General features: G+C 41.2%; 1 protein-coding gene across 1 annotated transcript; it reads right to left on the bottom strand.

Moving 5' to 3' along the window:
• Positions 1 to 10506: 10506 nt before the first annotated feature.
• On the bottom strand, positions 10507 to 18763 carry opn7a (opsin 7, group member a). Its single transcript, XM_072440411.1, has 5 exons — positions 18670 to 18763; positions 18408 to 18570; positions 15758 to 15885; positions 13850 to 14184; positions 10507 to 11106 (listed from the first exon to the last, which is right to left on the bottom strand). The coding sequence occupies exons 1-5, from the start codon at positions 18761 to 18763 to the stop codon at positions 10507 to 10509; spliced, it is 1320 nt and encodes a 439-aa protein (XP_072296512.1).
• Between the last annotated feature and the right edge of the window lie 1411 nt (positions 18764 to 20174).

Genomic DNA, 20174 nt, shown 5'->3' with positions numbered 1-20174 from the left:
TATTGTTGTCATGTTTTTATTGGTGATGGTATTGTCTTCCTGATTTTATCATAAACAAAATTCTGTCCATTTTATAATTGTCCCATTACACACACAATAAAGCCTGTAATTACTTTATTAATTATTAATGGAAATTAGGCAAAAACGATTGCAACAAAACATAATGATAAAATATATTCTTTCAGGAATGTCTATACTATGAATGATTTTTACTGCTTTACATTGTTTATAAAAATAGTTTGTGTTGAAATATATTTAGGACATACAAACTCTGTGTATAAATATGTAGCTCTATGAAGTCTGAAGAGATTACAGACTATTTTATATGTGAATATTTTACCTTTATCTGAGATGTTCAGGAATACAAAAAGCTCACAGGCATTTTCATTGCTTTTCTAAACAAACACGGTTTGAGGAAAGAATGTGTAAAGCCCCATGGGTCAAGATGATAAAATCCGTTTTATTTGTTTGTGAGAAAGATTAGTGTGTTATTTTTTGTGTTTCTTTTTTGAAGAATTCACATTTTAATCCTTAATGTTGACCCTGTGGTTCAAGATAAGCTGTAGATAAATTGTCAAGGAAGCTTCAAACAGAAAGGCAAAGTTTTAAATATTTATTACACACGTACATACAAGAACAAACATAACAATATACGGATGAAGAGAAGACATCAAAAAAGTCTTTCCCTTTCTTTGTTTAAAAAAAAAAAAAGTAAAAATATAAACTTCTTAAAGGTATGTTCCAAAGATGACTCTAACCATCAACCACATTTACAACAGATATAACTGAATGTCACCCTTAAACATTAGTGGGGACAACGACACTGACATACATCAAGCACCGTATAGTGTACTCTGCAGTCACATGTAAACATGTTCAAAACATAAACTCATTTGTGTTGGTTTGCACAGTTAGGCTTTGGCATAATTCTTTCTGCTGGTAAAAGCAACATATTTCACATAATTTTAATGCTATGTTTGTAAAATACTATGCAGTAGAAATAAAAGTTGATGATTTTTATAAAACATTTAATAAATATTGCTAAAATAAAATAAATAGTTATTTATAATACAAACTCCAGCCTGAACAAATACAATAGGAATTGAAATTTGAATTAATTTTGTAATTATATGTATAAATAGATGGGGGGGAAAACTGCTAATGTTATGATTTGACGTGGCTGTTAAAATTTAAGTCTGAGTCCATTATTACCCCCAGGTTTCAAACTTGATTTGTAGGTTTTAGTGCAACACTCTGCTAACACTTCCTCTTTGTTTCTGTGGGTCGAAGATGAGGATTTCAATCTTTTCTAAGTTCAGCTGGAGAAAGTTGTTTTGCATCCACACACTGATCTGTTGGATGAGTGAATCCACTGGTCCATATTCATCTGCCGACAGTAAAACATAGATCTGAGTGTCGTCTGCATAATTGTGATAGGACACATTTATGCTGCATATCAACTGACCAAACGGCAGCATGAAGAGGTTGAACAATTTTAACCAATTTAGGGCACTTTAAGACACTGTGCAGGTGAGCTGTCCCCCATCTTCACTAGCATTTTTACCACCTCCCTGGAGTCATGCCATGTCCCAGCCTGCTTCAAGTCGTCCATCATTGTCGTCCATCACTGTCCCCAAGAAACCCCGGATCATTGGACTTAGTGACTACAGACCTGTGGCGCTGACGTCTGTAGTCATGAAGACATTTGAACGCCTGGCCCCACCTCAAGTCCTTCACCTCCCCCTGCTGGACCGCCTGCTGGACCCCCTGTTGGACCCCCTGCAGTTTGCCTACAGAGCCAACAGGTCTGTGGACGCCATCAACCTGGCACTCCACTTCTGGACTCCCCGGGAACCTATGCCAGGATCCTGTTTGTGGACCTCAGCTCTGCATTCAACACCATCCTCCCTGCTCTGCTCCAGGACAAGCTCTCCCAGCTCAACGTGCCTGACTCCACCTGCAGGTGGATCAATGATTTCCTGACAGATCGGAGGCAGTGTGTGCGGCTGGGAAAGAATGCTATCAGAAGACTATCAGCACAGGAGCTCCACAGGGCTGTGTACTTTCTCCCCTGCTCTTCTCCCTGTACACAAATTGCTGCACCTCCAGCCAAAACTCTAAAACTGATCAAGTTTGTGGACTACGCCACCCTCATCAGGCTGATGAACATTGAAACCACCTGTAATGACCAAGCCATTAAAGTCTGTGCATGCAACAGAAAGCATCTCAGTAAAATCATCAATACCATCAACTTGGGCAGTGCTGGGGAGGCTTGTATAAAACAATCATGAGAATGGATGGAGACGGTTTTAGCTCCATTTTAAAGGATACATACTCAAATGATGAAAACACCCCAAAGGACAACAACTAAAAACTGCACAGGCAGCGCCACCCTTTTTGTTTGTTTGTTTGTTTGTTTGTTTCAGATTCAAACTTAAAGTTGGTTTGAGCACATTCTTTGAGAACTAAATTTCCTGTGTTTTTGTCTAGCCATGTTTCAGTTAAAAACATAAAATCATGATTAGAAGATATTATTATTATTATTATTATTATTAGGCCCGAGCGCCACAAGCTGGCGAGAGGCCTATTAATCTCGTAAGGCCGTGCGAAGCACGGCTGCGAAAGTGCGCACGTAGTGCGCACGAAATCGAGCGCGAAGCGCTCGCCCACTTCCAAACACTCACTAACGCACTCCTTCACTCATGCACGCCCCGTGCATACTAATTAGTAGTAGGAAAATGGAACATTACCGTTGTAAACGGGCGAAGCCCGTGCAAAAGTGCGCACTAAACGAGCACTTTGCATTGAGATCCCCATATAAAGCACTCATTTGCGCTAAGTACCTCACGAATACGTTCCCCATCTCTTGCATGTTCCGTGCATATAAGCATGTAATGCAAAAAATGAACATTATTACTGTATAGAGGGCCAAAAACACAAAGTGGGCGGAGCCCACTCAAAATTAACGAAAGTACCCGTCAGTGACCAGGGACCCACACCATGAGGTAGGAAAGCGCGAGCGCTTTCCGAAAATGTATAGTTTATGATATTTGGAAAATGGGAAACATTGTTTTCGCATCGGAATATTTAGGCCCGAGCCCCAGCAGGGCGGAGGGCCTATTGCTCCCGCAACGCTGCCTTCGGCAGCGTTGCAACTGTCTGACCAAACATGCGGGCGCACGAAGGCAGCGTTGCAACTGTTCGACCAAACATGCGGGCGCCCGCATGTTGGTACCCCGTCGCCCCTGGCAAGTACAGTGAACTAGCCCATGCCGAAGGCATGGATCATGCATACTTACTCCTGCTATGACAGAAATAGTCAACAATTAGTGAATGGGCGTAGCCCATTCACTAATTGTTGACAACAGCAGCGCGAAGCGCTGCATTCCTCCAAAAACCCTCCTGACATCGTCCCGTACGCGAGAATCCATGCCGCAGGCATGGGCCATGCTTGTTTCTGCTCAAATCAATGGAAGTCTATGGGGAGTGGGCGGGGCATCCCGACGGAATAGGGAGTGACGAGCGCGTAAGCGCTCGTAATGATGATTCCACCCCATGGCGGCATCGGGAAGGCTTAGAGCTTTCAAACGATGTATAATTTGTTGTTATAGTGAAAACGGCTATATTGTTTTTGCTAAAAATATTATTATTATTAGGCCCGAGCCCCAGCAGGGGGAGGGCCTATTGCTCCCGCAACGCTGCCGAAGGCAGCGTTGCAACTGTCTGACCAAACATGCGGGCGCAGCCCGCATGTTTGGTGCCCCGTCGCCCCTGGCAAGTACAGTGAACTAGCCCATGCCGAAGGCATGGATCATGCATACTTACTCCTGCTATGACAGAAATAGTCAACAATTTGTGAATGGGCGTAGCCCATTCACAAATTGTTGACAACAGCAGCGCGAAGCGCTGCATTCCTCCAAAAACCCTCCTGGCATCGTCCCGTACGCGAGAATCCATGCCGCAGGCATGGGCCATGCTTGTTTCTGCTCAAATCAATGGAAGTCTATGGGGAGTGGGCGGGGCATCCCGACGAAATAGGGAGTGACGAGCGCGTAAGCGCTCGTAATGATGATTCCACCCCATGGCGGCATGGGGAAGGCTTAGAGCTTTCAAACGATGTATAATTTGTTGTTATAGAAAAAACGGCTATATTGTTTTTGCTAAAAATATTATTATTATTATTATTATTATTATTATTTTTCTTGTTCTTCTTCAGCGCTTTGATCTCTAATTTGACCCCCTGAACATGCTCAAAAACTCACCAAACTTTGCCCAAAATTCAGAATCGGCGAAAAATTTTATTTTTTCTGGGCCATTTTTTTTTTCGTTAAAAAATGGCGCGACAGCGCCACCGACAAAAGTCAAAATACATTGCGCCTATGGGAGACGCCCCGAGGTCAACTTTGGCGTAAAGCTACGAAATTCGGGACACGCATTCCTCTCGTGAGGATAAACAAAAAAAATCATTGTGGCCACGCCCCCAAACTTACCCTATGGCCGCCATCTTCCTTTGAAAATGAAAACAAGCTGAGTTAGCCATTTTGTTTACGTCAAACTTTGACGAACTCCTCCTAGGGCGTTTTGCCCACCGACTTCAAAATCGGCGTACGTCCTCTGGACAAGTGGGGCATCTAAAGTTATTCAATTTTTTGAGATACCTTTTACGGTCTGTGTGCGGCGCAGCCGCAAAGTTGGACAACTTATTTTGGAATATTGCAGGTCTAAAAATTGCTCCCATTTGATCAAAACCAGTCCGATTAGGACCAAATTTGAATCAGTTGTTAAACTTTCTAGTTTGGACCAGTTTAGGCTGACAAAATTGAAATGGCAGTGATAGCGCCCCCTACAGAGTGACCTTTAAATTAACATTGAAGGTCAAAAATTAGTTTTACCAAAATTGTCTAAACTTTACCCAAAATTCTATTTTGTCGTCCCGATCACAAAAGCCAATCACAAAAATGCCTAATTTTTTACGGCGTTGTCGTAGCGATGACAGAAACCTCCCATGTTATCCCTATGGGAAAACCACCAAATCTCTCAAATTACCACATTTTTATGTTTTACACTTTAACGAAGTCCTCCTAGTGCGTTTTGCCCACCAACCTCAAAATCGGTGTACGTCCTCTAGACAAGTGGTGCATCTAAAGTTATCCAAATTTTAAGGATAACTTTTACGGTCTCTGTGCGACGGAGCCGCAAACGTTTCCCAGAATTCTGACTATTTGGCCTTCAGAGTGGCCTATAAACAATAGAGTTTTTCCAAATGACATGATATTTTGCACAAAATTCTAATTTGCCATCCTGATCATACAAGTATGAGAGCCAAAGTCATATTTTGTACGGCGTAACCGTAGCGATGACAGAAACATCCCATGTTATCCTTATGGGAAAATCGCAGAATCGCTCAAATCACCACATTTTTACGCTTCACACTTTAATGAACTCCTCCTAGGGCGATTGTCCGATCAAGTTCATATTTGGGGAATATCATCTACACAAGCGGGGCATCAAAACTTACCCATATTTTGATTTCAAGTGCTACGGTCTCTGTGCCGTGGAGCTGCAAATATGTCAGAAATAGGAAAACAGCGAAATCTCTAAAATGACCACATTTTTACGCTTCACACTTTAACGAACTCCTCCTAGGCCGATTGCCCGATCAAGCTCATATTTGGGGAAAATCATCTACACAAACGGGGCATCAAAAGTTATCCATATTTTGATTTTAAGTGGTACGGTCTCTGTGCCGTGGAGCTGCAAATATACTGTCACAAATGGGAAAAACGCCAAATCCTTGAAATGTTCACATTTACGCTTCACACTTTAACAAACTCCTCCGTGGGCAATAGCTCGATCAAGCTTTACTTTGGGAAAAATCATCTACACAAGCGCGGCATCAAAAGTTATCCATATTTTTATTCCAAGTGCTACGGTCTCTGTGCGGCGGCGCAGCAAATTTGACTGACACTTGTGTTCATTTGCACTGGATTGGCCATGTCCAATGTGTCGCCGTCTGTCAAGTTCTTTTTTTATTCAAGACACAATAAGGGCGCCATCTTTATCAAGTCAAAAGCGCAGAGTCGGAAGGCCGGCGGCCCGCGAGGGCCGTTGGATGCCGCTTGCGGCTTTAATTTTTCTTGTTCTTCATCGCTTTGATCTCTAATTTGACCCCCTGAACATGCTCAAAAACTCACCAAACTTTGCCCAAAATTCAGAATCGGCGAAAAATTTTATTTTTTCTGGGCCATTTTTTTTTTCGTTAAAAAATGGCGCGACAGCGCCACCGACAAAAGTCAAAATACATTGCGCCTATGGGAGACGCCCCGAGGTCAACTTTGGCGTAAAGCTACAAAATTCGGGACACGCATTCCTCTCGTGAGGACGAACAAAAAAAATCATTGTGGCCACGCCCCCAGACTTACCCTATGGCCGCCATCTTCCTTTGAAAATGAAAATACGCTGTGTTAGTCATTTTGTTCACGTCAAACTTTGACGAACTCCTCCTAGGGCGTTTTGCCCACCGACTTCAAAATCGGCGGACGTCCTCTGGACAAGTGGGGCATCTAAAGTTATTCAATTTTTTGAGATACCTTTAACGGTCTGTGTGCGGCGCAGCCGCAAAGTTGGACAACTTATTTTGGAATATTGCAGATCTAAAAATTGCTCCCATTTGATCAAAACCAGTCCGATTAGGACCAAATTTGAATCAGTTGTTAAACTTTCTAGTTTGGACCAGTTTAGGCTGACAAAATTGAAATGGCCGCGATAGCGCCCCCTACAGAGTGACCTTTAAATTAACATTGAAGGTCAAAAATTAGTTTTACCAAAATTGTCTAAACTTTACCCAAAATTCTATTTTGCCGTCCCGATCACAAAAGCCAATCACAAAAATGCCTAAATTTTTACGGCGTAGTCGTAGCGATGACAGAAACCTCCCATGTTATCCCTATGGGAAAACCACCAAATCTCTCAAATTACCACATTTTTATGTTTTACACTTCAACGAACTCCTCCTAGTGCGTTTTGCCCACCAACCTCAAAATCGGTGTACGTCCTCTAGACAAGTGGGGCATCTAAAGTTATCCAAATTTTAAGGATAACTTTTACGGTCTCTGTGCGACGGAGCCGCAAACGTTTCCCAGAATTCTGACTATTTGGCCTTCAGAGTGGCCTATAAACAATAGAGTTTTTCCAAATGACATGACATTTTGCACTAAATTCTAATTTGCCATCCTGATCATACAAGTATGAGAGCCAAAGTCATATTTTGTACGGCGTAACCGTAGCGTTGACAGAAACATCCCATGTTATCCTTATGGGAAAATCGTAGAATCGCTCAAATCACCACATTTTTACACTTCACACTTTAACAAACTCCTCCTAGGGCGATTGTCCGATCAAGCTCATATTTGGGGAAAATCATCTACACAAGCGGGCCATCAAAACTTACCCATATTTTGATTCTAAGTGCTACGGTCTCTGTGTGGCGGTCCCGCAAATATATGTCAGAAATGGGAAAACAGCGAAATCTCTAAAATGACCACATTTTCACGCTTCACACTTTCACCAACTCCTCCTAGGCCGATTGCCCGATCAAGCTCATATTTGGGGAAATCATCTACACAAATGGGGCATCAAAAGTTATCCATATTTTGATTTTAAGTGCTACGGTCTCTGTGCCGTGGAGCTGCAAATATACTGTCACAAATGGGAAAAACGCCAAATCCTTGAAATGTTCACATTTATGCTTCACACTTTAATGAACTCCTCTGTGGGCAATAGCTCGATCAAGCTCATATTTGGGAAAAATAATCTACACAAGCGGAGCATCAAAAGTTATCCATATTTTTATTCCAAGTGTCACGGTCTCTGTGCGCTGGAGCTGCATATTTGACCGACATTTGTGTTCATTTGCACTGGTTGTCCACATGTCCAATGTGTCGCTGTCTTAGTTCTTAGATAATTGCGTTAGCGCCATCTCTGTAAAATGCAGAGAGCAGAGTCGGAAGGCCGGCGGCCCGCGAGGGCCGTTGGATGCCGCTTGCGGCTTTAATTCTTTCTTCTTCTTCTTCTTCTTCTTCTTCTTCTTCTTCTTCTTCTTCTTCTTCTTCTTCTTCTTCTTCTCGGGACCAACCCCCCTATTTTTCACCCAGTGAACATTGACGAAAAGTCACAAAAATTTGCACACCTCTAAAAATCGTGCCTCTCTACATTCTGGCTATTTCCCTTTTCTAAAATAAAAAAAATTGGCGCGTCAGCGCCCCCAAATGTACCAAAAATGCATTGAGAGATGGGAAATGACCCAAAAAAAATCTGATCGTAGAATCATGAAATTTGGCGCAGAGGTAGATGGTGACAAGAGAAGTAAAAAATATTATTACGGCAACGCCGTCCGCCCAACCAAATGTCGGCCATATTGCTTCAAAAATGGCTAAACATGACTTCGGAGTTTTTCCAAACGTCGTACTTTTACGAACTCCTCCCAGGGCGTTGGCCCTAAAAAGCTGAAATTTGGTGAAAATGCTACTGAGGAGTGGGACATCAAAAGTTATCCAAATTACATTGATACCTGTCACGGTCTCTGTGCGGCAAAGCCGCAAACTGTAGCAAGAATTTCAGAAATCTCCCAAATTTAACATTTCTGCCGTTTGCGCAGATAAAGTCCGAATTGCGTCAAATTAGAATCAGTTGTTAAACTCTTTGCCCTAAACCTACTTGAAGTGAAATAAATTAATTTGGAGCCACAGCGCCCCCTACAGATTTTATATGGAGGTTAAATATTTAGTTTTGCGAAATTATATGAAATTTGACACACAACTCAATTTTGGCATCCCCATCAGAAAAGTCAATGAGACCCATGTCATAATTGTTATGGCGTTGCCGTAATAATGACCGAAACCTTACATGTTATTCCAATGGGGAAATCGCCAGAACATGTTTACACTTTAGACTTTCACAAACTCCTCTTAGGGCGTTAGCCCTATTAACCTGAAATTTGGTGAGACTCATCTTCAGGGGTGGACCATCAAAAGTTATCCACATTTTTATTCAAAGAGTCACGGTGTCTGTGCGGCAAAGCCGCACATTTTGCCAAGAATTCAAAATAAAATAGCTTTTTGATGGTAAAACAAAGGGGAGAAGATGTGACAGCGTCACAGATTCAGCAGTAGGCGTAATAAAAGGACAATTGGGGCGCGTTAGCGCCCCCTCCTCTTGCGGCGTGGCGGCGGCGTGGCGAGGGCCGATCATTGCCGCTTGCGGCTATATTTATTATTATTATTATATAAGGATAAGGATCTGGCATCTAGCACAGCAAGTTTCAGTCTTTTTGACTGGGCCTTATCTTTTCAGAGGGAATATTAATACAATTTCTCAAATTCAGCAGCCTGACTCGCATTTTGTTTCCCCAGCTATGTGTTGTGACTACAGAAATGGCATTAGGGGAGGCTGTTTTTACACAAACACTGAAGATATCTCCAAGTCCATATGTTTTGATTAGTTCGATACCAAGGACTGCAAAGAGAGCATCTGCTGTAACTCAACTCAAACCCACACAACTTCTCGTGTTATCTTAATTCAACACCACCTACTGAGAATTTTTTTTTTGTCCTTTATCCTTTGGCACGAAGCAAAGGAGAATTTATGAAGAATCTACCCGCCTCCCTGTAATTTCATCATGTGTAACAAAATCATATTACCTTGTTGAATTGTGCTTCAGAACTCTTTCCATGTCTATCCATGTCTATTTCATATCTGCCATAATGTAGATGTATTACCTGCTAATAATGTATGCATATATTGATACAATCTTGGAATATTTTGTTATGGTTACATATGCCCTTGAGCTAATTTAAGTTAAAGTTTGATTGAGCTTCAACTAGAATCTTAAGGTCACTCCATCTCAGCCAGACCTCTGTGACGCAGGTAAAAACGTTTTTCTGCTCCCTCTTCCTCCCCCTGGGGTTCATACTCTGGCACAACTGTAAAAAAGGACATTGCCTCAAAAATGGACCTGTTCAGCAAAATACGTCATTGTAGGAACCTGCATATAATCAAACTGCAGAAGATGGCTCTAAGGGACAAAAAAAAAAAACCTCAGCACCAGGTCATTCGTCTGTCACTTAAGTCGAATTCAAATTGCAGTCTCTGGCAGATCAAGATCAAATCTTTCATCAAACTGAAGTTGAACCCCCGGTATACATATTTAGTACTTTTCTTGATTTTATTAAGCAACAAAAATCATTCTGGTTTAATTGATTTTTAAGTTTTATAATAAGTTCCTGAATCAAGAACATTTCTCCTTCAGTAGGTTAATTCATGTTTTCGTCAGATTTAAGAATATCAATTACACACACATAGCCAATTGTACTAACCCTACATATTGGTAACCCATGTTGAGGAATAACACCTCACATTTTAGGTAAATGGCATGTTGTAGCTCATTTCCCTCCTAAAACGTACAAAGTTCTATACAAGCCATCCGCAGACAAAAAAAAACAACTGAAGTTAAGGCCAAGCCACTCTTGCCTGCCCTGGCACCATCTCCAAGTCAATGTGCAGGTTGTCTACCTCTGGTGTTCTTTTAGCGCACATGGTGGCCAGTGGACACTTCCTGTACCCCTGAAGCTTGTCCTTGCTGTTTTGAGGCGCGGAATGGTCTTGATCTTTCAGTGGTTCTGCTTTAGCCACAGGGTTGAGTACACTGCACGTTTGGGGGTAGTGCCGGAAGTATTCAAAAGCGTCACTACACTTCTTACTGCTGTTATCCTGTATATCCACACCCGGAGGAGCAGCGGGGTCCAGGGTGGGGCTTTGTCTGTGAATTTCGGGTAACTGGATTCCAATCTCAGGCTGTAAGCAGAAACAACAGCCCTTCAGACATGCACTGTACAGAGTTCTCAGGTCTCTACGCAGCACTTTGCGGAAGTTAGGTCGTAGTAAGAGGTAAATGACAGGGTTGTAAATCGTGGAAGATTTGGCGAACATAGCGGGCAACGCAAAAGCAAGAGGAGGAATGCTGTCCACCTGTCCGAAGGCGGCCCACATGGAGACGATGGCGTAAGGGCTCCACGCGGTGAGGAAGCCGATGCACACAGCGACACTGAGCTGGAAGACAGAGGAAAACATGGGTAATATGTGTGTGTGGATTTATTTATTACTTGCCTATAAACCGGCTATAGCCACGTCGGATCAGATTGGGATGGTCAGAAAGTGTCTCCTTTTGTCGTAAGTGAACCTTACTGGTCTATGTAAGGAATCGGAAGGGGGCCAGGAGTGGTACTAGCTTTCAAAACGGGCTCCCGGAAAGTTATAGCGCGAGATGATTGGATAAGAGAGAGCGGAGGTGTAAATAAGAATATATATAATTTCTCATCAAATGCTGATTTGACCTTGATAAACTGCTGTATTTTCAGTGATGATAACTAAAATAATGTGAGTTGTAGAAATGCTAACTGTGACTAGTTGACTATTAAAAGAAATATTGTTGCCAGTAGAGACTATAGAGACTCTAAAACACCTTTTATTAAATATACATATCAAAGTGTCAATATACAATGCTGATTAGTCAACTACGGGCAAAGTTTATAAAATATCAAAAAACAACAAAACCTACACCTAAAGGTCGAAAATGTAGGTGGGATTTTTCTTAAATATGCTATAAATGTATCTGTATCCCCTGATATGATTTTCAAATAAAATTGTGTTTGTTCTCAAGCTTATCCAGTCAGAAGGCAGAAGTCATTTAGGATGACCAAATTCTGTATTGTGACTTACACAAGTAAGAGTGTATGTTTCTGATTCAAGAAGTTACTGTATATGCAATTACAAGCTATATTCAAAGGCATAAACTGATGCTGTGCTAACTCACTTTGCACCTGTAACTGACAAAACTGTCCAGTAGATCATCACCAGAGTTCATCTACATGCTGCCTCGATGTGTTTCCAATCACATTTCTAAAGTCCATGCTTAACAGTTTGTTAGCACCACTCACTCACATAGTTAATATGTTGCTTCAAGGGCTTTGAATACTGCGGTCATAAAGCCTCTCCTAAAGAAGAGCAGTCTTGATGCCGCAGTACTAAGTAATTACCGGCCCATCTCTAATCTGCCATTTTAAAAAGGTTGTTCACCAACAGCTCACGGTTTTCCTCTCAATAAACAACTAATTTCATGTTTTCCAGTCAGGTTTGAGACCTCATCACAGCATTGCGACTGCTCTTGTCAAGGTGACATCTGAACACTGAAGCGGGCAAAGCGTCACTCTTAATTCTGTTAGATCTGTTGCCTGACCAGCCATTCCCAATACGTTTTGACGGACTACTTTACAAAACCTGAGGGTCTGGGATCCAACCCAGTCGCTCCAATTTCCAAAGGGAGTGAATGACAGGCGGATTAACCAATCAGATAAACGCATTGTCCGTTCGTGTCTAAACAAACATGGTGGATTACGAGGAAAGAATAAAAATAAGACAGACTGAGAAACGTTACCAACTTCTGCTGAGTCAACAAGCGACGCACTAAACTCTGTAAATCTCAGGTGAATAAAGTTATATATTTTGTTCTGAACGTCCCGAAAATATTTGAAAGATGTCTTCCGCAATTAAGAGACACGTGACACAAAATCTTCCGCATTTGAGAGACATGTGACACAAATTAGCAGCTGTGGTTGGACCTGTTAATGCTGGAGCGTTTTTTGACGCCCCCCAATGGTCCGAATCCAGACCCTTACGCATTCTAACAGAATGTGGGCTGGGCTGGTGGGTCAGGCAATTAGATCTGAGTGCTGCTCAAACATGGGATCCTCTTACAGAGACTAGAGGACTGGGTGGGCATCACTGGCACTGCCCTAAATAGCTAAAGTCCCATCTGGAAAACAGGAAGAACTTTGTTGAAATTGGTAGCTGTGTCTCAGACCACATGCCCCTGACCTGTGGGGTGCCCCAAGGGTCAGTCCTGGGACTCCTTCTGTTCAACCTCTACATGCTGCCGTTAGGTCAGTTGATACGCAGTGAAAATGTGTCCTATCACAATTATGCAGACGACACTCAGATCTATGTTTCACTGTCGGCAGGTGAATATGGACCAGTGGATTCACTCTGTCACTGCATCCAACAGATCAGTGTGTGGATGCAGAACAACTTTCTCCAGCTGAACTCAAGACAAGACTGAAATCATTGTCTTTGGCCCACAGAAACCGTTAGAAATCAGGGGTGATGATGGATTCAGACTAGATTTTTAACATGTCAAATTAATGACATCAACAGCTTTTTACCATCGAAAAAACATTGCCAAAATATAAAAGTATAGTGTCTAAACCAGACTTGGAAAGACTTTTCCATGCATTCGTCTCCGGCCTCCTGCTGGTGCCCAGGGTCAGGACTAAATATGGGAAACTGCGTTTCAGTTTTATGCAGCTAAAATCTGGTCTTCCTGAAGACGTGAGACAGACAATCTAGGCTAAAGTTTTGTTTAGCTGTGCACATAACTGAAATTATTTTCTTTGCACTCTTCTCCTTTATGTCTTAAACTGTTTTGTGATTTCTGTCATGTCTTTGTAATTTTAATGCATTTTTCCCTGTTGTGTGAAGCACTTTGAATTGCCTTGTGTACGAATTGTGCTCTACAAATAAAATTGCCTTGCCATGCTGTGGATATCATTCAGGATAAAACAACAAAGCAGTTGTATAAAGGATCATTTAGCAGGCCCTATTACTATTATTATGATATGTTGAGTTGATTGTACATTTCTACAGTGACACAGACAGTTTCTTCTCTGACCTTATCACTTGACCAATGTTTACTATGTCAGATCCCTCTTAAAGAATAAACACCTTGCGTTCTTCTTACCTTGACTATAATAGCCTGTATGCTGCTCATGTGCGTCTGCCTGGATGCGTGTTGCTCCATGGTCTTCCGCGAGGCCTGCACAGTGATCAGGATGCACGAGTATGAGGCCACGATCACGCCGCACGGAAGGATGTAGCAGAGGAGGAATAGGGCCACGGTGAAGGAGCGGGCGGTGGGGCGCAGGTTTGACAAGCGCCAGTCGATGCAGCAGGCCGTGCCATAGGGTTCGGGGCCGTACTCTCCCCAGTGAAGCAGCGGAGAGCTGGCGAACAGCAGCGCATACAGCCAAGCGAAGCCAATGAGAAGTCGGCCATGAAGGGCTTTAAAGCGGTTTCCTGTGAGATTACATTACAGTGAACATTCATTTACGGTCATTTAAGTGGATGGTTGTGGTCACAGGGTATGATGCTGTTTTAAATTGTCCAAATGTAGATATTTTGTCCTGGTTTATGGTTAATATTTCTTTCATTACTGGGCCTACACACGATAAAACAACATTTTCTTTGTTAAATTATAAATTAAGTTAATTAAGGGAATTATTTATTTCACAATAGCTTGAGTTTGTGGAACAATTCTTAAACCAAAAATATATATGATTCAACATATGGGTTATTATTTTATTTTTTTATTTTTCAAAAAACTGTGATGCAAGGGTTGCATTACAGTAAACTGTCTTCCGCATTTATTGAATAAAGGGCTCTTTTTTTTTACAATTTCAAAATAGCTCAGGATTACAACATTACAACTCTATGGGGGGATTAAGGGCTTTCGATACATTAAAGAAAACCCCCTGGACAAGATATATTTTTAAATATGTACATATACAGGCATTCATGACATACTTTACAGCTTGCTCGAGAACAAAAGAGTAAGAAAACAAATAATGTACTTGAAAAGATAAAACTCAAAGAGATTTGAAGCTCGGCAACTGATCCACTGTAATATCCTATTGACATAACACCTACAGTATGCAAAGATTTTTTTACTTTGAAGTGATTGCTTTTCTTGGTTCACTAAGAAGAAACACCACAAAATGATATATCGATTTATTGACATAACCAGACAACAATGACTTTCTTTCATTTACATTTTTTTTTTTAAAGAAGTAAAGTTACAGTGACATAAACAGCCAGAATAAAAGCAACTTTATATTTAGGTTAACTCTTTTGCAGTATACGATGAATTGAAACAACAAATTGAAACAAGGGAACAGACAAGCTCTTGGGCGTGTAAAACAAAAGCTATATCAGGATCAAATAACAGATAAACAAACAAATAAATAAATAAATATAAGCTCAAAATAACATTTTAGCGACATTAGCTTCAGCTTTGACTAAACAAATGCTCAATCTACTGCCAATCCATACCTCCAGATTGCATATTTACTCTGCCTTATATTTACCAAAAAAGGTTGAAATTATACATCTGATGTTCCGCTTAGTTTGTAATTTGAGTCTATCAGAGAACAGAAGCCAAAACTACTCCAAAGAAACAGCTTCAGTTTGAATTGGAGATTTCAAATTTACTTCCAAAAAGACTCACAATTATTATTATTTCTTACAATTAAATGGTGACCTGAATGACTATGATTATCAATTGACCGAATAATCTTTACATCCCAGACTTGTAATGGCCAGGCCTACTGTTCTACAACAAACGCATTACGTAAAAGCCTTAGGGAAACCAGTCATAAAGAAGCCAATATTGAACTGCATCAATCAACATCACAGGCAGCGTGCCCCGAGTGGAGCCGTGTTAGTCATCAAAGGTGAGCTAATCCGCAGTGCTTCACCGCTGGATTATCAACGTTGCCTCTCTCTCCACTAAAGCACCAACAATCGGAAACTTGGGGAAAAGGTGCCTAATCCTGTGTCGTTTATTGGTTAGGAGGTTTCTTTGAAGACTCACCGTAGTGCGGGTAGCAGACTTTGACAAAACAGACGGTGCTGAGCAGGGTGAGGGTGGTGAGGCTGCAGAGACCAAACAGCATGCCACAGAAGGCATACATGGAGCAGATCGTTCTCCCGTAAATCCACCTGTGTGGGAGGGAGAGTGTGTGAGGGAAAGGACACGACCAACGTCATCAAGGAGAGGGAGAATAACAAAGAGGCTCCTCAGAACAGTGCATTTACAAATAAGGAGGTCATGATGTTGTTTGTGACCAAAAAAGTACTTCATTTTCTTTCATTCAAATTGTAAGTAAGTAAGTAAGTAAGTAAATTGTATTTGTTTAGCACCTTTCACAGACAGAAGTCACAAAGTGCTTCACAAAAACACAGAATAAAACAATATAAACACAAAGAACTTACAGTAAGCAGTACACATACAACAATATACAGTCACATCAGTCCCTAAAGCAAATGTAATTAAAAGGCTTGACTGAATAAAAAAGGTTTTGAGCGGAAGAGCGGAAGATCATTCCAGAGTCTGGGGGCAACAGCCTGGAAGGATCTGTCTCCTCTGGTCCGAAAACGAGTGCGAGGAACCAACAGCAGTTTCTGATCAAAAGACCCCAGAGAGCGAGAGGGAGCGTACGGTTTGATCAGATCGCTGATGTACAGAGGGACCTGACCATGCAAAGCTCTCAAAGTCAGGACAAGAATTTTAAACTGTATCCGGTACGAGACCAGCACCCAATGAAGGGCTTTTAGAATGGGTGTGGGCCCTTCTATTTGTGCGGGTCAAGATCCTCGCTGCAGAGTTCTGGACCAGCTGCAGACGAGAAAGCTCCTTCTTGTTAAGACAGGAAAATAAACTGTTACAATAGTCTAAGCATGAAGAGACAAAAGCATGAATTATGAGTTCCAGATCATTTTGAGACACTATTTTCCTGAGTTTAGAGATTTTCCTCAACTGAAAGAAGCAGTTCCTTGTCAACAGCTGGAGTGGTGCTCTAATGTCTTTGACAAAGAGAACACCCAAGTTTCCAAGACTTGGTTTAGCAATCTGGCCTTGACCACCCAAATACTGGTTTATCCCTAGAATGGCATCATCAGGGGCAATAATCAGTGTTTCTGTTTTGTCTCTGCAGCTATTGTTTTATTTGCACTAAACAACTGACCACAACCGAGTTCAACTTTTGGATCTCAAAAGGTTTAAAAGAGCAATATAGCTGAATATCGTCAGCGAACAGGTGGTAGGACACATCACTAAACTCTTTAATGATAATTCCCAAGAGAATTACATAAAGCAAAAATAAGATGGGACCCAAAACGGAGCCCTGCACACAACAGATCAGCTGAGTCAGACAATTTTTTGGTTTGCAGGGACACTAAAACTTTGACCGGATAAATATGAAGAAAACCAATGAAGAACAGACCCTGATAGTCCAATCAGGTCCCTCAATCTTTTTATCAGGATATGATGGTCAACAATGTCGAAGGCTGCAGACAGATTGCATTTTCCAGAATCAGCAGACATCATAATGTCACTGGACACTTTTAGCAATGCGGTTTCCATAGAATGATGTTTGCGGAAACCAGATTGAAAAGAGTCGTGAATGTTAGACTGATCAAGGAAATCTGACAATTGTCCGGAGCCCACCTTCTCTAGGATTTTGGAAATGAAAGGGAGCTTTGAAATGGGTCTGAAACTTTTTGGGTCTGTCGGGTCCAAGTTTGTCTTTTTGAGTAATGGCTCTACTATGGCATGTTTAAATGGACAAGAAAGAGAGAGATTTACAATATTGGTAACCCAGGGGCCAATAACATCAAACACTTTAAGAGCCTGCATGGAAGGGCATCTGATGAGGAGGGTGAGAGCTGAGATGTCCCTCATTGTCTAATCATTACAATTTATATACATGTATTTTTCTAAATGAATGACAGAAAAAAGCCAGAAGATTTTTTGGGGGGAATATAGATTGAATTGAAATATTGCTCATAAAATTGCTGTGATTATTATTATTATTTAAAGTTCTGGACTGGAAAAAATAAAAACGAATCAGACCAGGTTACACATGAGACCATTCTAAACTCTGGAAAGTTGTTTTAAATGTAGAATATAATAACTGCTATTTGCGTACTAAACCTTGACTCTATGCACCTCATTAAAGCTGCACGTTTTCTGGAAGGTTTGGTCATCCGAAATCACATTTAAATATGTTTTTCGTGCTAAACTGTAAGTCTGTTTCCATAGATCTGACCTGTATGTATACCTGGTGGAAGCTTGTCTTTATGGAGACACAGAGGTTACATGACATACTGAGCAACATTCCAAGCAAACAATAACATCTCCCTGGAGACAAGTAGATGATGGACCCTCCACCAGAAAAGTGGCACATTTTTCTGTCCCATGCTAGTGATTTCAAATGGAAAGCTAAAATGTATGTATGTATGTATGTTTTTATTATTTTAACAAAAGTAAAAAGTAAATTTGTTAATAAATTGACACTCAATTTTTATATTATTATTATTATTATTATTATTATTATATTGCCCACAACAGCAAGACAAATATTGGCTATCGACTGAAGAGAAATCCATATCGTATAATCCTTATAATTAGCCCTGTCTTTCCATTTCCAGAAGAACATGTGCAGAGAAAACAAGTGTTGTACCTGTGGTAGAAGCTTGAGGTGATCGCCATTGGGTAGAGCGACAGTGTCAGACCCAAGTCGCTGATGGCGAGATTGGTGATGAAGAACTCGGCCGGCTTCAGGTGGTTTCTCTTCTTGTAGGACACATACAACAAGGTGCTGTTTCCCATTAGAGAACATACACCTATGAGCAAACACACATGAGCCTGAGGTACAGTGGACCTTTGACTTTCTGCACTTTAAAGCACCCACAGATCTAATCCGAATGAATGATAGAACTCACCAAAAACTGTGTAGACAACAGCCACGATTATATCGATTAGTGGAGGTATGTTGGATATGAATGCAATGTCCATGTCATCCTCAGACATCTCCATCTGCAAAAGCACACATTGACAGTCCTTTTACAGTTCAGCTGTACAGATGCATTTGGAATCTTTCACATAGATGGCAAAGGGAGGAGTGCTATTATCTTAACAACAAAAGGTTCAAGGCTTAAATTCTTCAACATTTCTTTTAGGTCTCCTTTGTAAGTCCTGTGATGTAACTAAACACTTAAACGCACAGTACCGGATTCTGACTGTCCTAAAAATATGAAAAACAGAACGTTAAATCTAACTCATTCCTAGCCACCTAATTATTCACTGCAATGAGTTTTTAAGTGTTTTTCACAACTTTTAGAGGCTAGAGTGGAGTTTTTCCGCCACACCATTGCTAATAGCGCAATAGTGTCACTTCCTGGTTTGCTGACAATGAAAAGACAGCACAGCGGGCTCAAAAACGGAAGCGATCGCTCGGCAACTTGTCTGGGTCTACCAGATACTTCAGAGCTGAGCAGAGTTTAGTGAATATCATCCTTTGCTCCAAGAGCTGCTGATTTCTTGGGCTAATACATATATAAATACAAAATAAAACAGTTTAACTCCCACAAGGCACCTGAATCCTGATTAGCTCTGCAGAAGCTGGAACGGTTCAGGTCCGCTTGAGCCCGGCAGCACATGAACCTGTGACTGACTCGAGGTTGACGGCCTTCACTGCGTCGCACATGGTTTCCAGGTCTGCGGTATAATTGGGCTATTTTGAAAAATAGGCACTCATCAGTGACAGGGGAGCTGCAGCCAGCCAACAATTGGATTTCTATGGCCCATTACAGGGCTGTTAGGGTAACAAAGAAGATGATTTTCAGTCGGACAGTGTAAACAAATAGATTAACAAGACAGTTGGTTCCGGGTGGAATAAATATTTGAGGTCTCAAAGTAAGTCCGCAGATTGCTTTTGTTGTAGTTTTATTTTTTCCAAAAACAATATCCAGGTGAATCTTTTCTACGATGGAACACTCATGGGCGAAAGAGGAATTACGAAAGCGACTCTCTTCCTATCAATGTATTGCACTCATCTATTCACGTCTGAATGAAGCGACCTTGTTAGTTATTCCCAACAAAGACTAGGAGAGAGTTAGAGAAGAAGGGCAGAGACATAACATAAAACATATATGTAATAAGTAGCAGAAGATGAAGTAGCAGCTAATCATATTCAGTTCAAACTAAAATGGAATAAAATTGATTATTTTCTCCTTTAAGTAATTAAGGATGATATGTTAATTTATGAGGAATAGCCTGTAGGAGTAAACCTGCAGCTGAGAATATTAAATATCAGCAAAAGTCAGCAGAAATAGCACCAAAAGCACCAAAATACTACTAATTGTCTTGGCGGATACTCCCACAAACCCCTTTTTTCAGGCTGTTCTATGCCAGGGCAAACAATAGAGTTTGTATGATAATTGGATGA

Source organism: Eucyclogobius newberryi, unplaced genomic scaffold, assembly GCF_026437365.1.
Source record: "Eucyclogobius newberryi isolate DKJ021-1_F unplaced genomic scaffold, fEucNew1.0.hap1 SCAF_12, whole genome shotgun sequence".
Taxonomy (NCBI): domain Eukaryota; kingdom Metazoa; phylum Chordata; class Actinopteri; order Gobiiformes; family Gobiidae; genus Eucyclogobius; species Eucyclogobius newberryi.
This window is presented reverse-complemented; position numbering and strand designations above follow the sequence as displayed.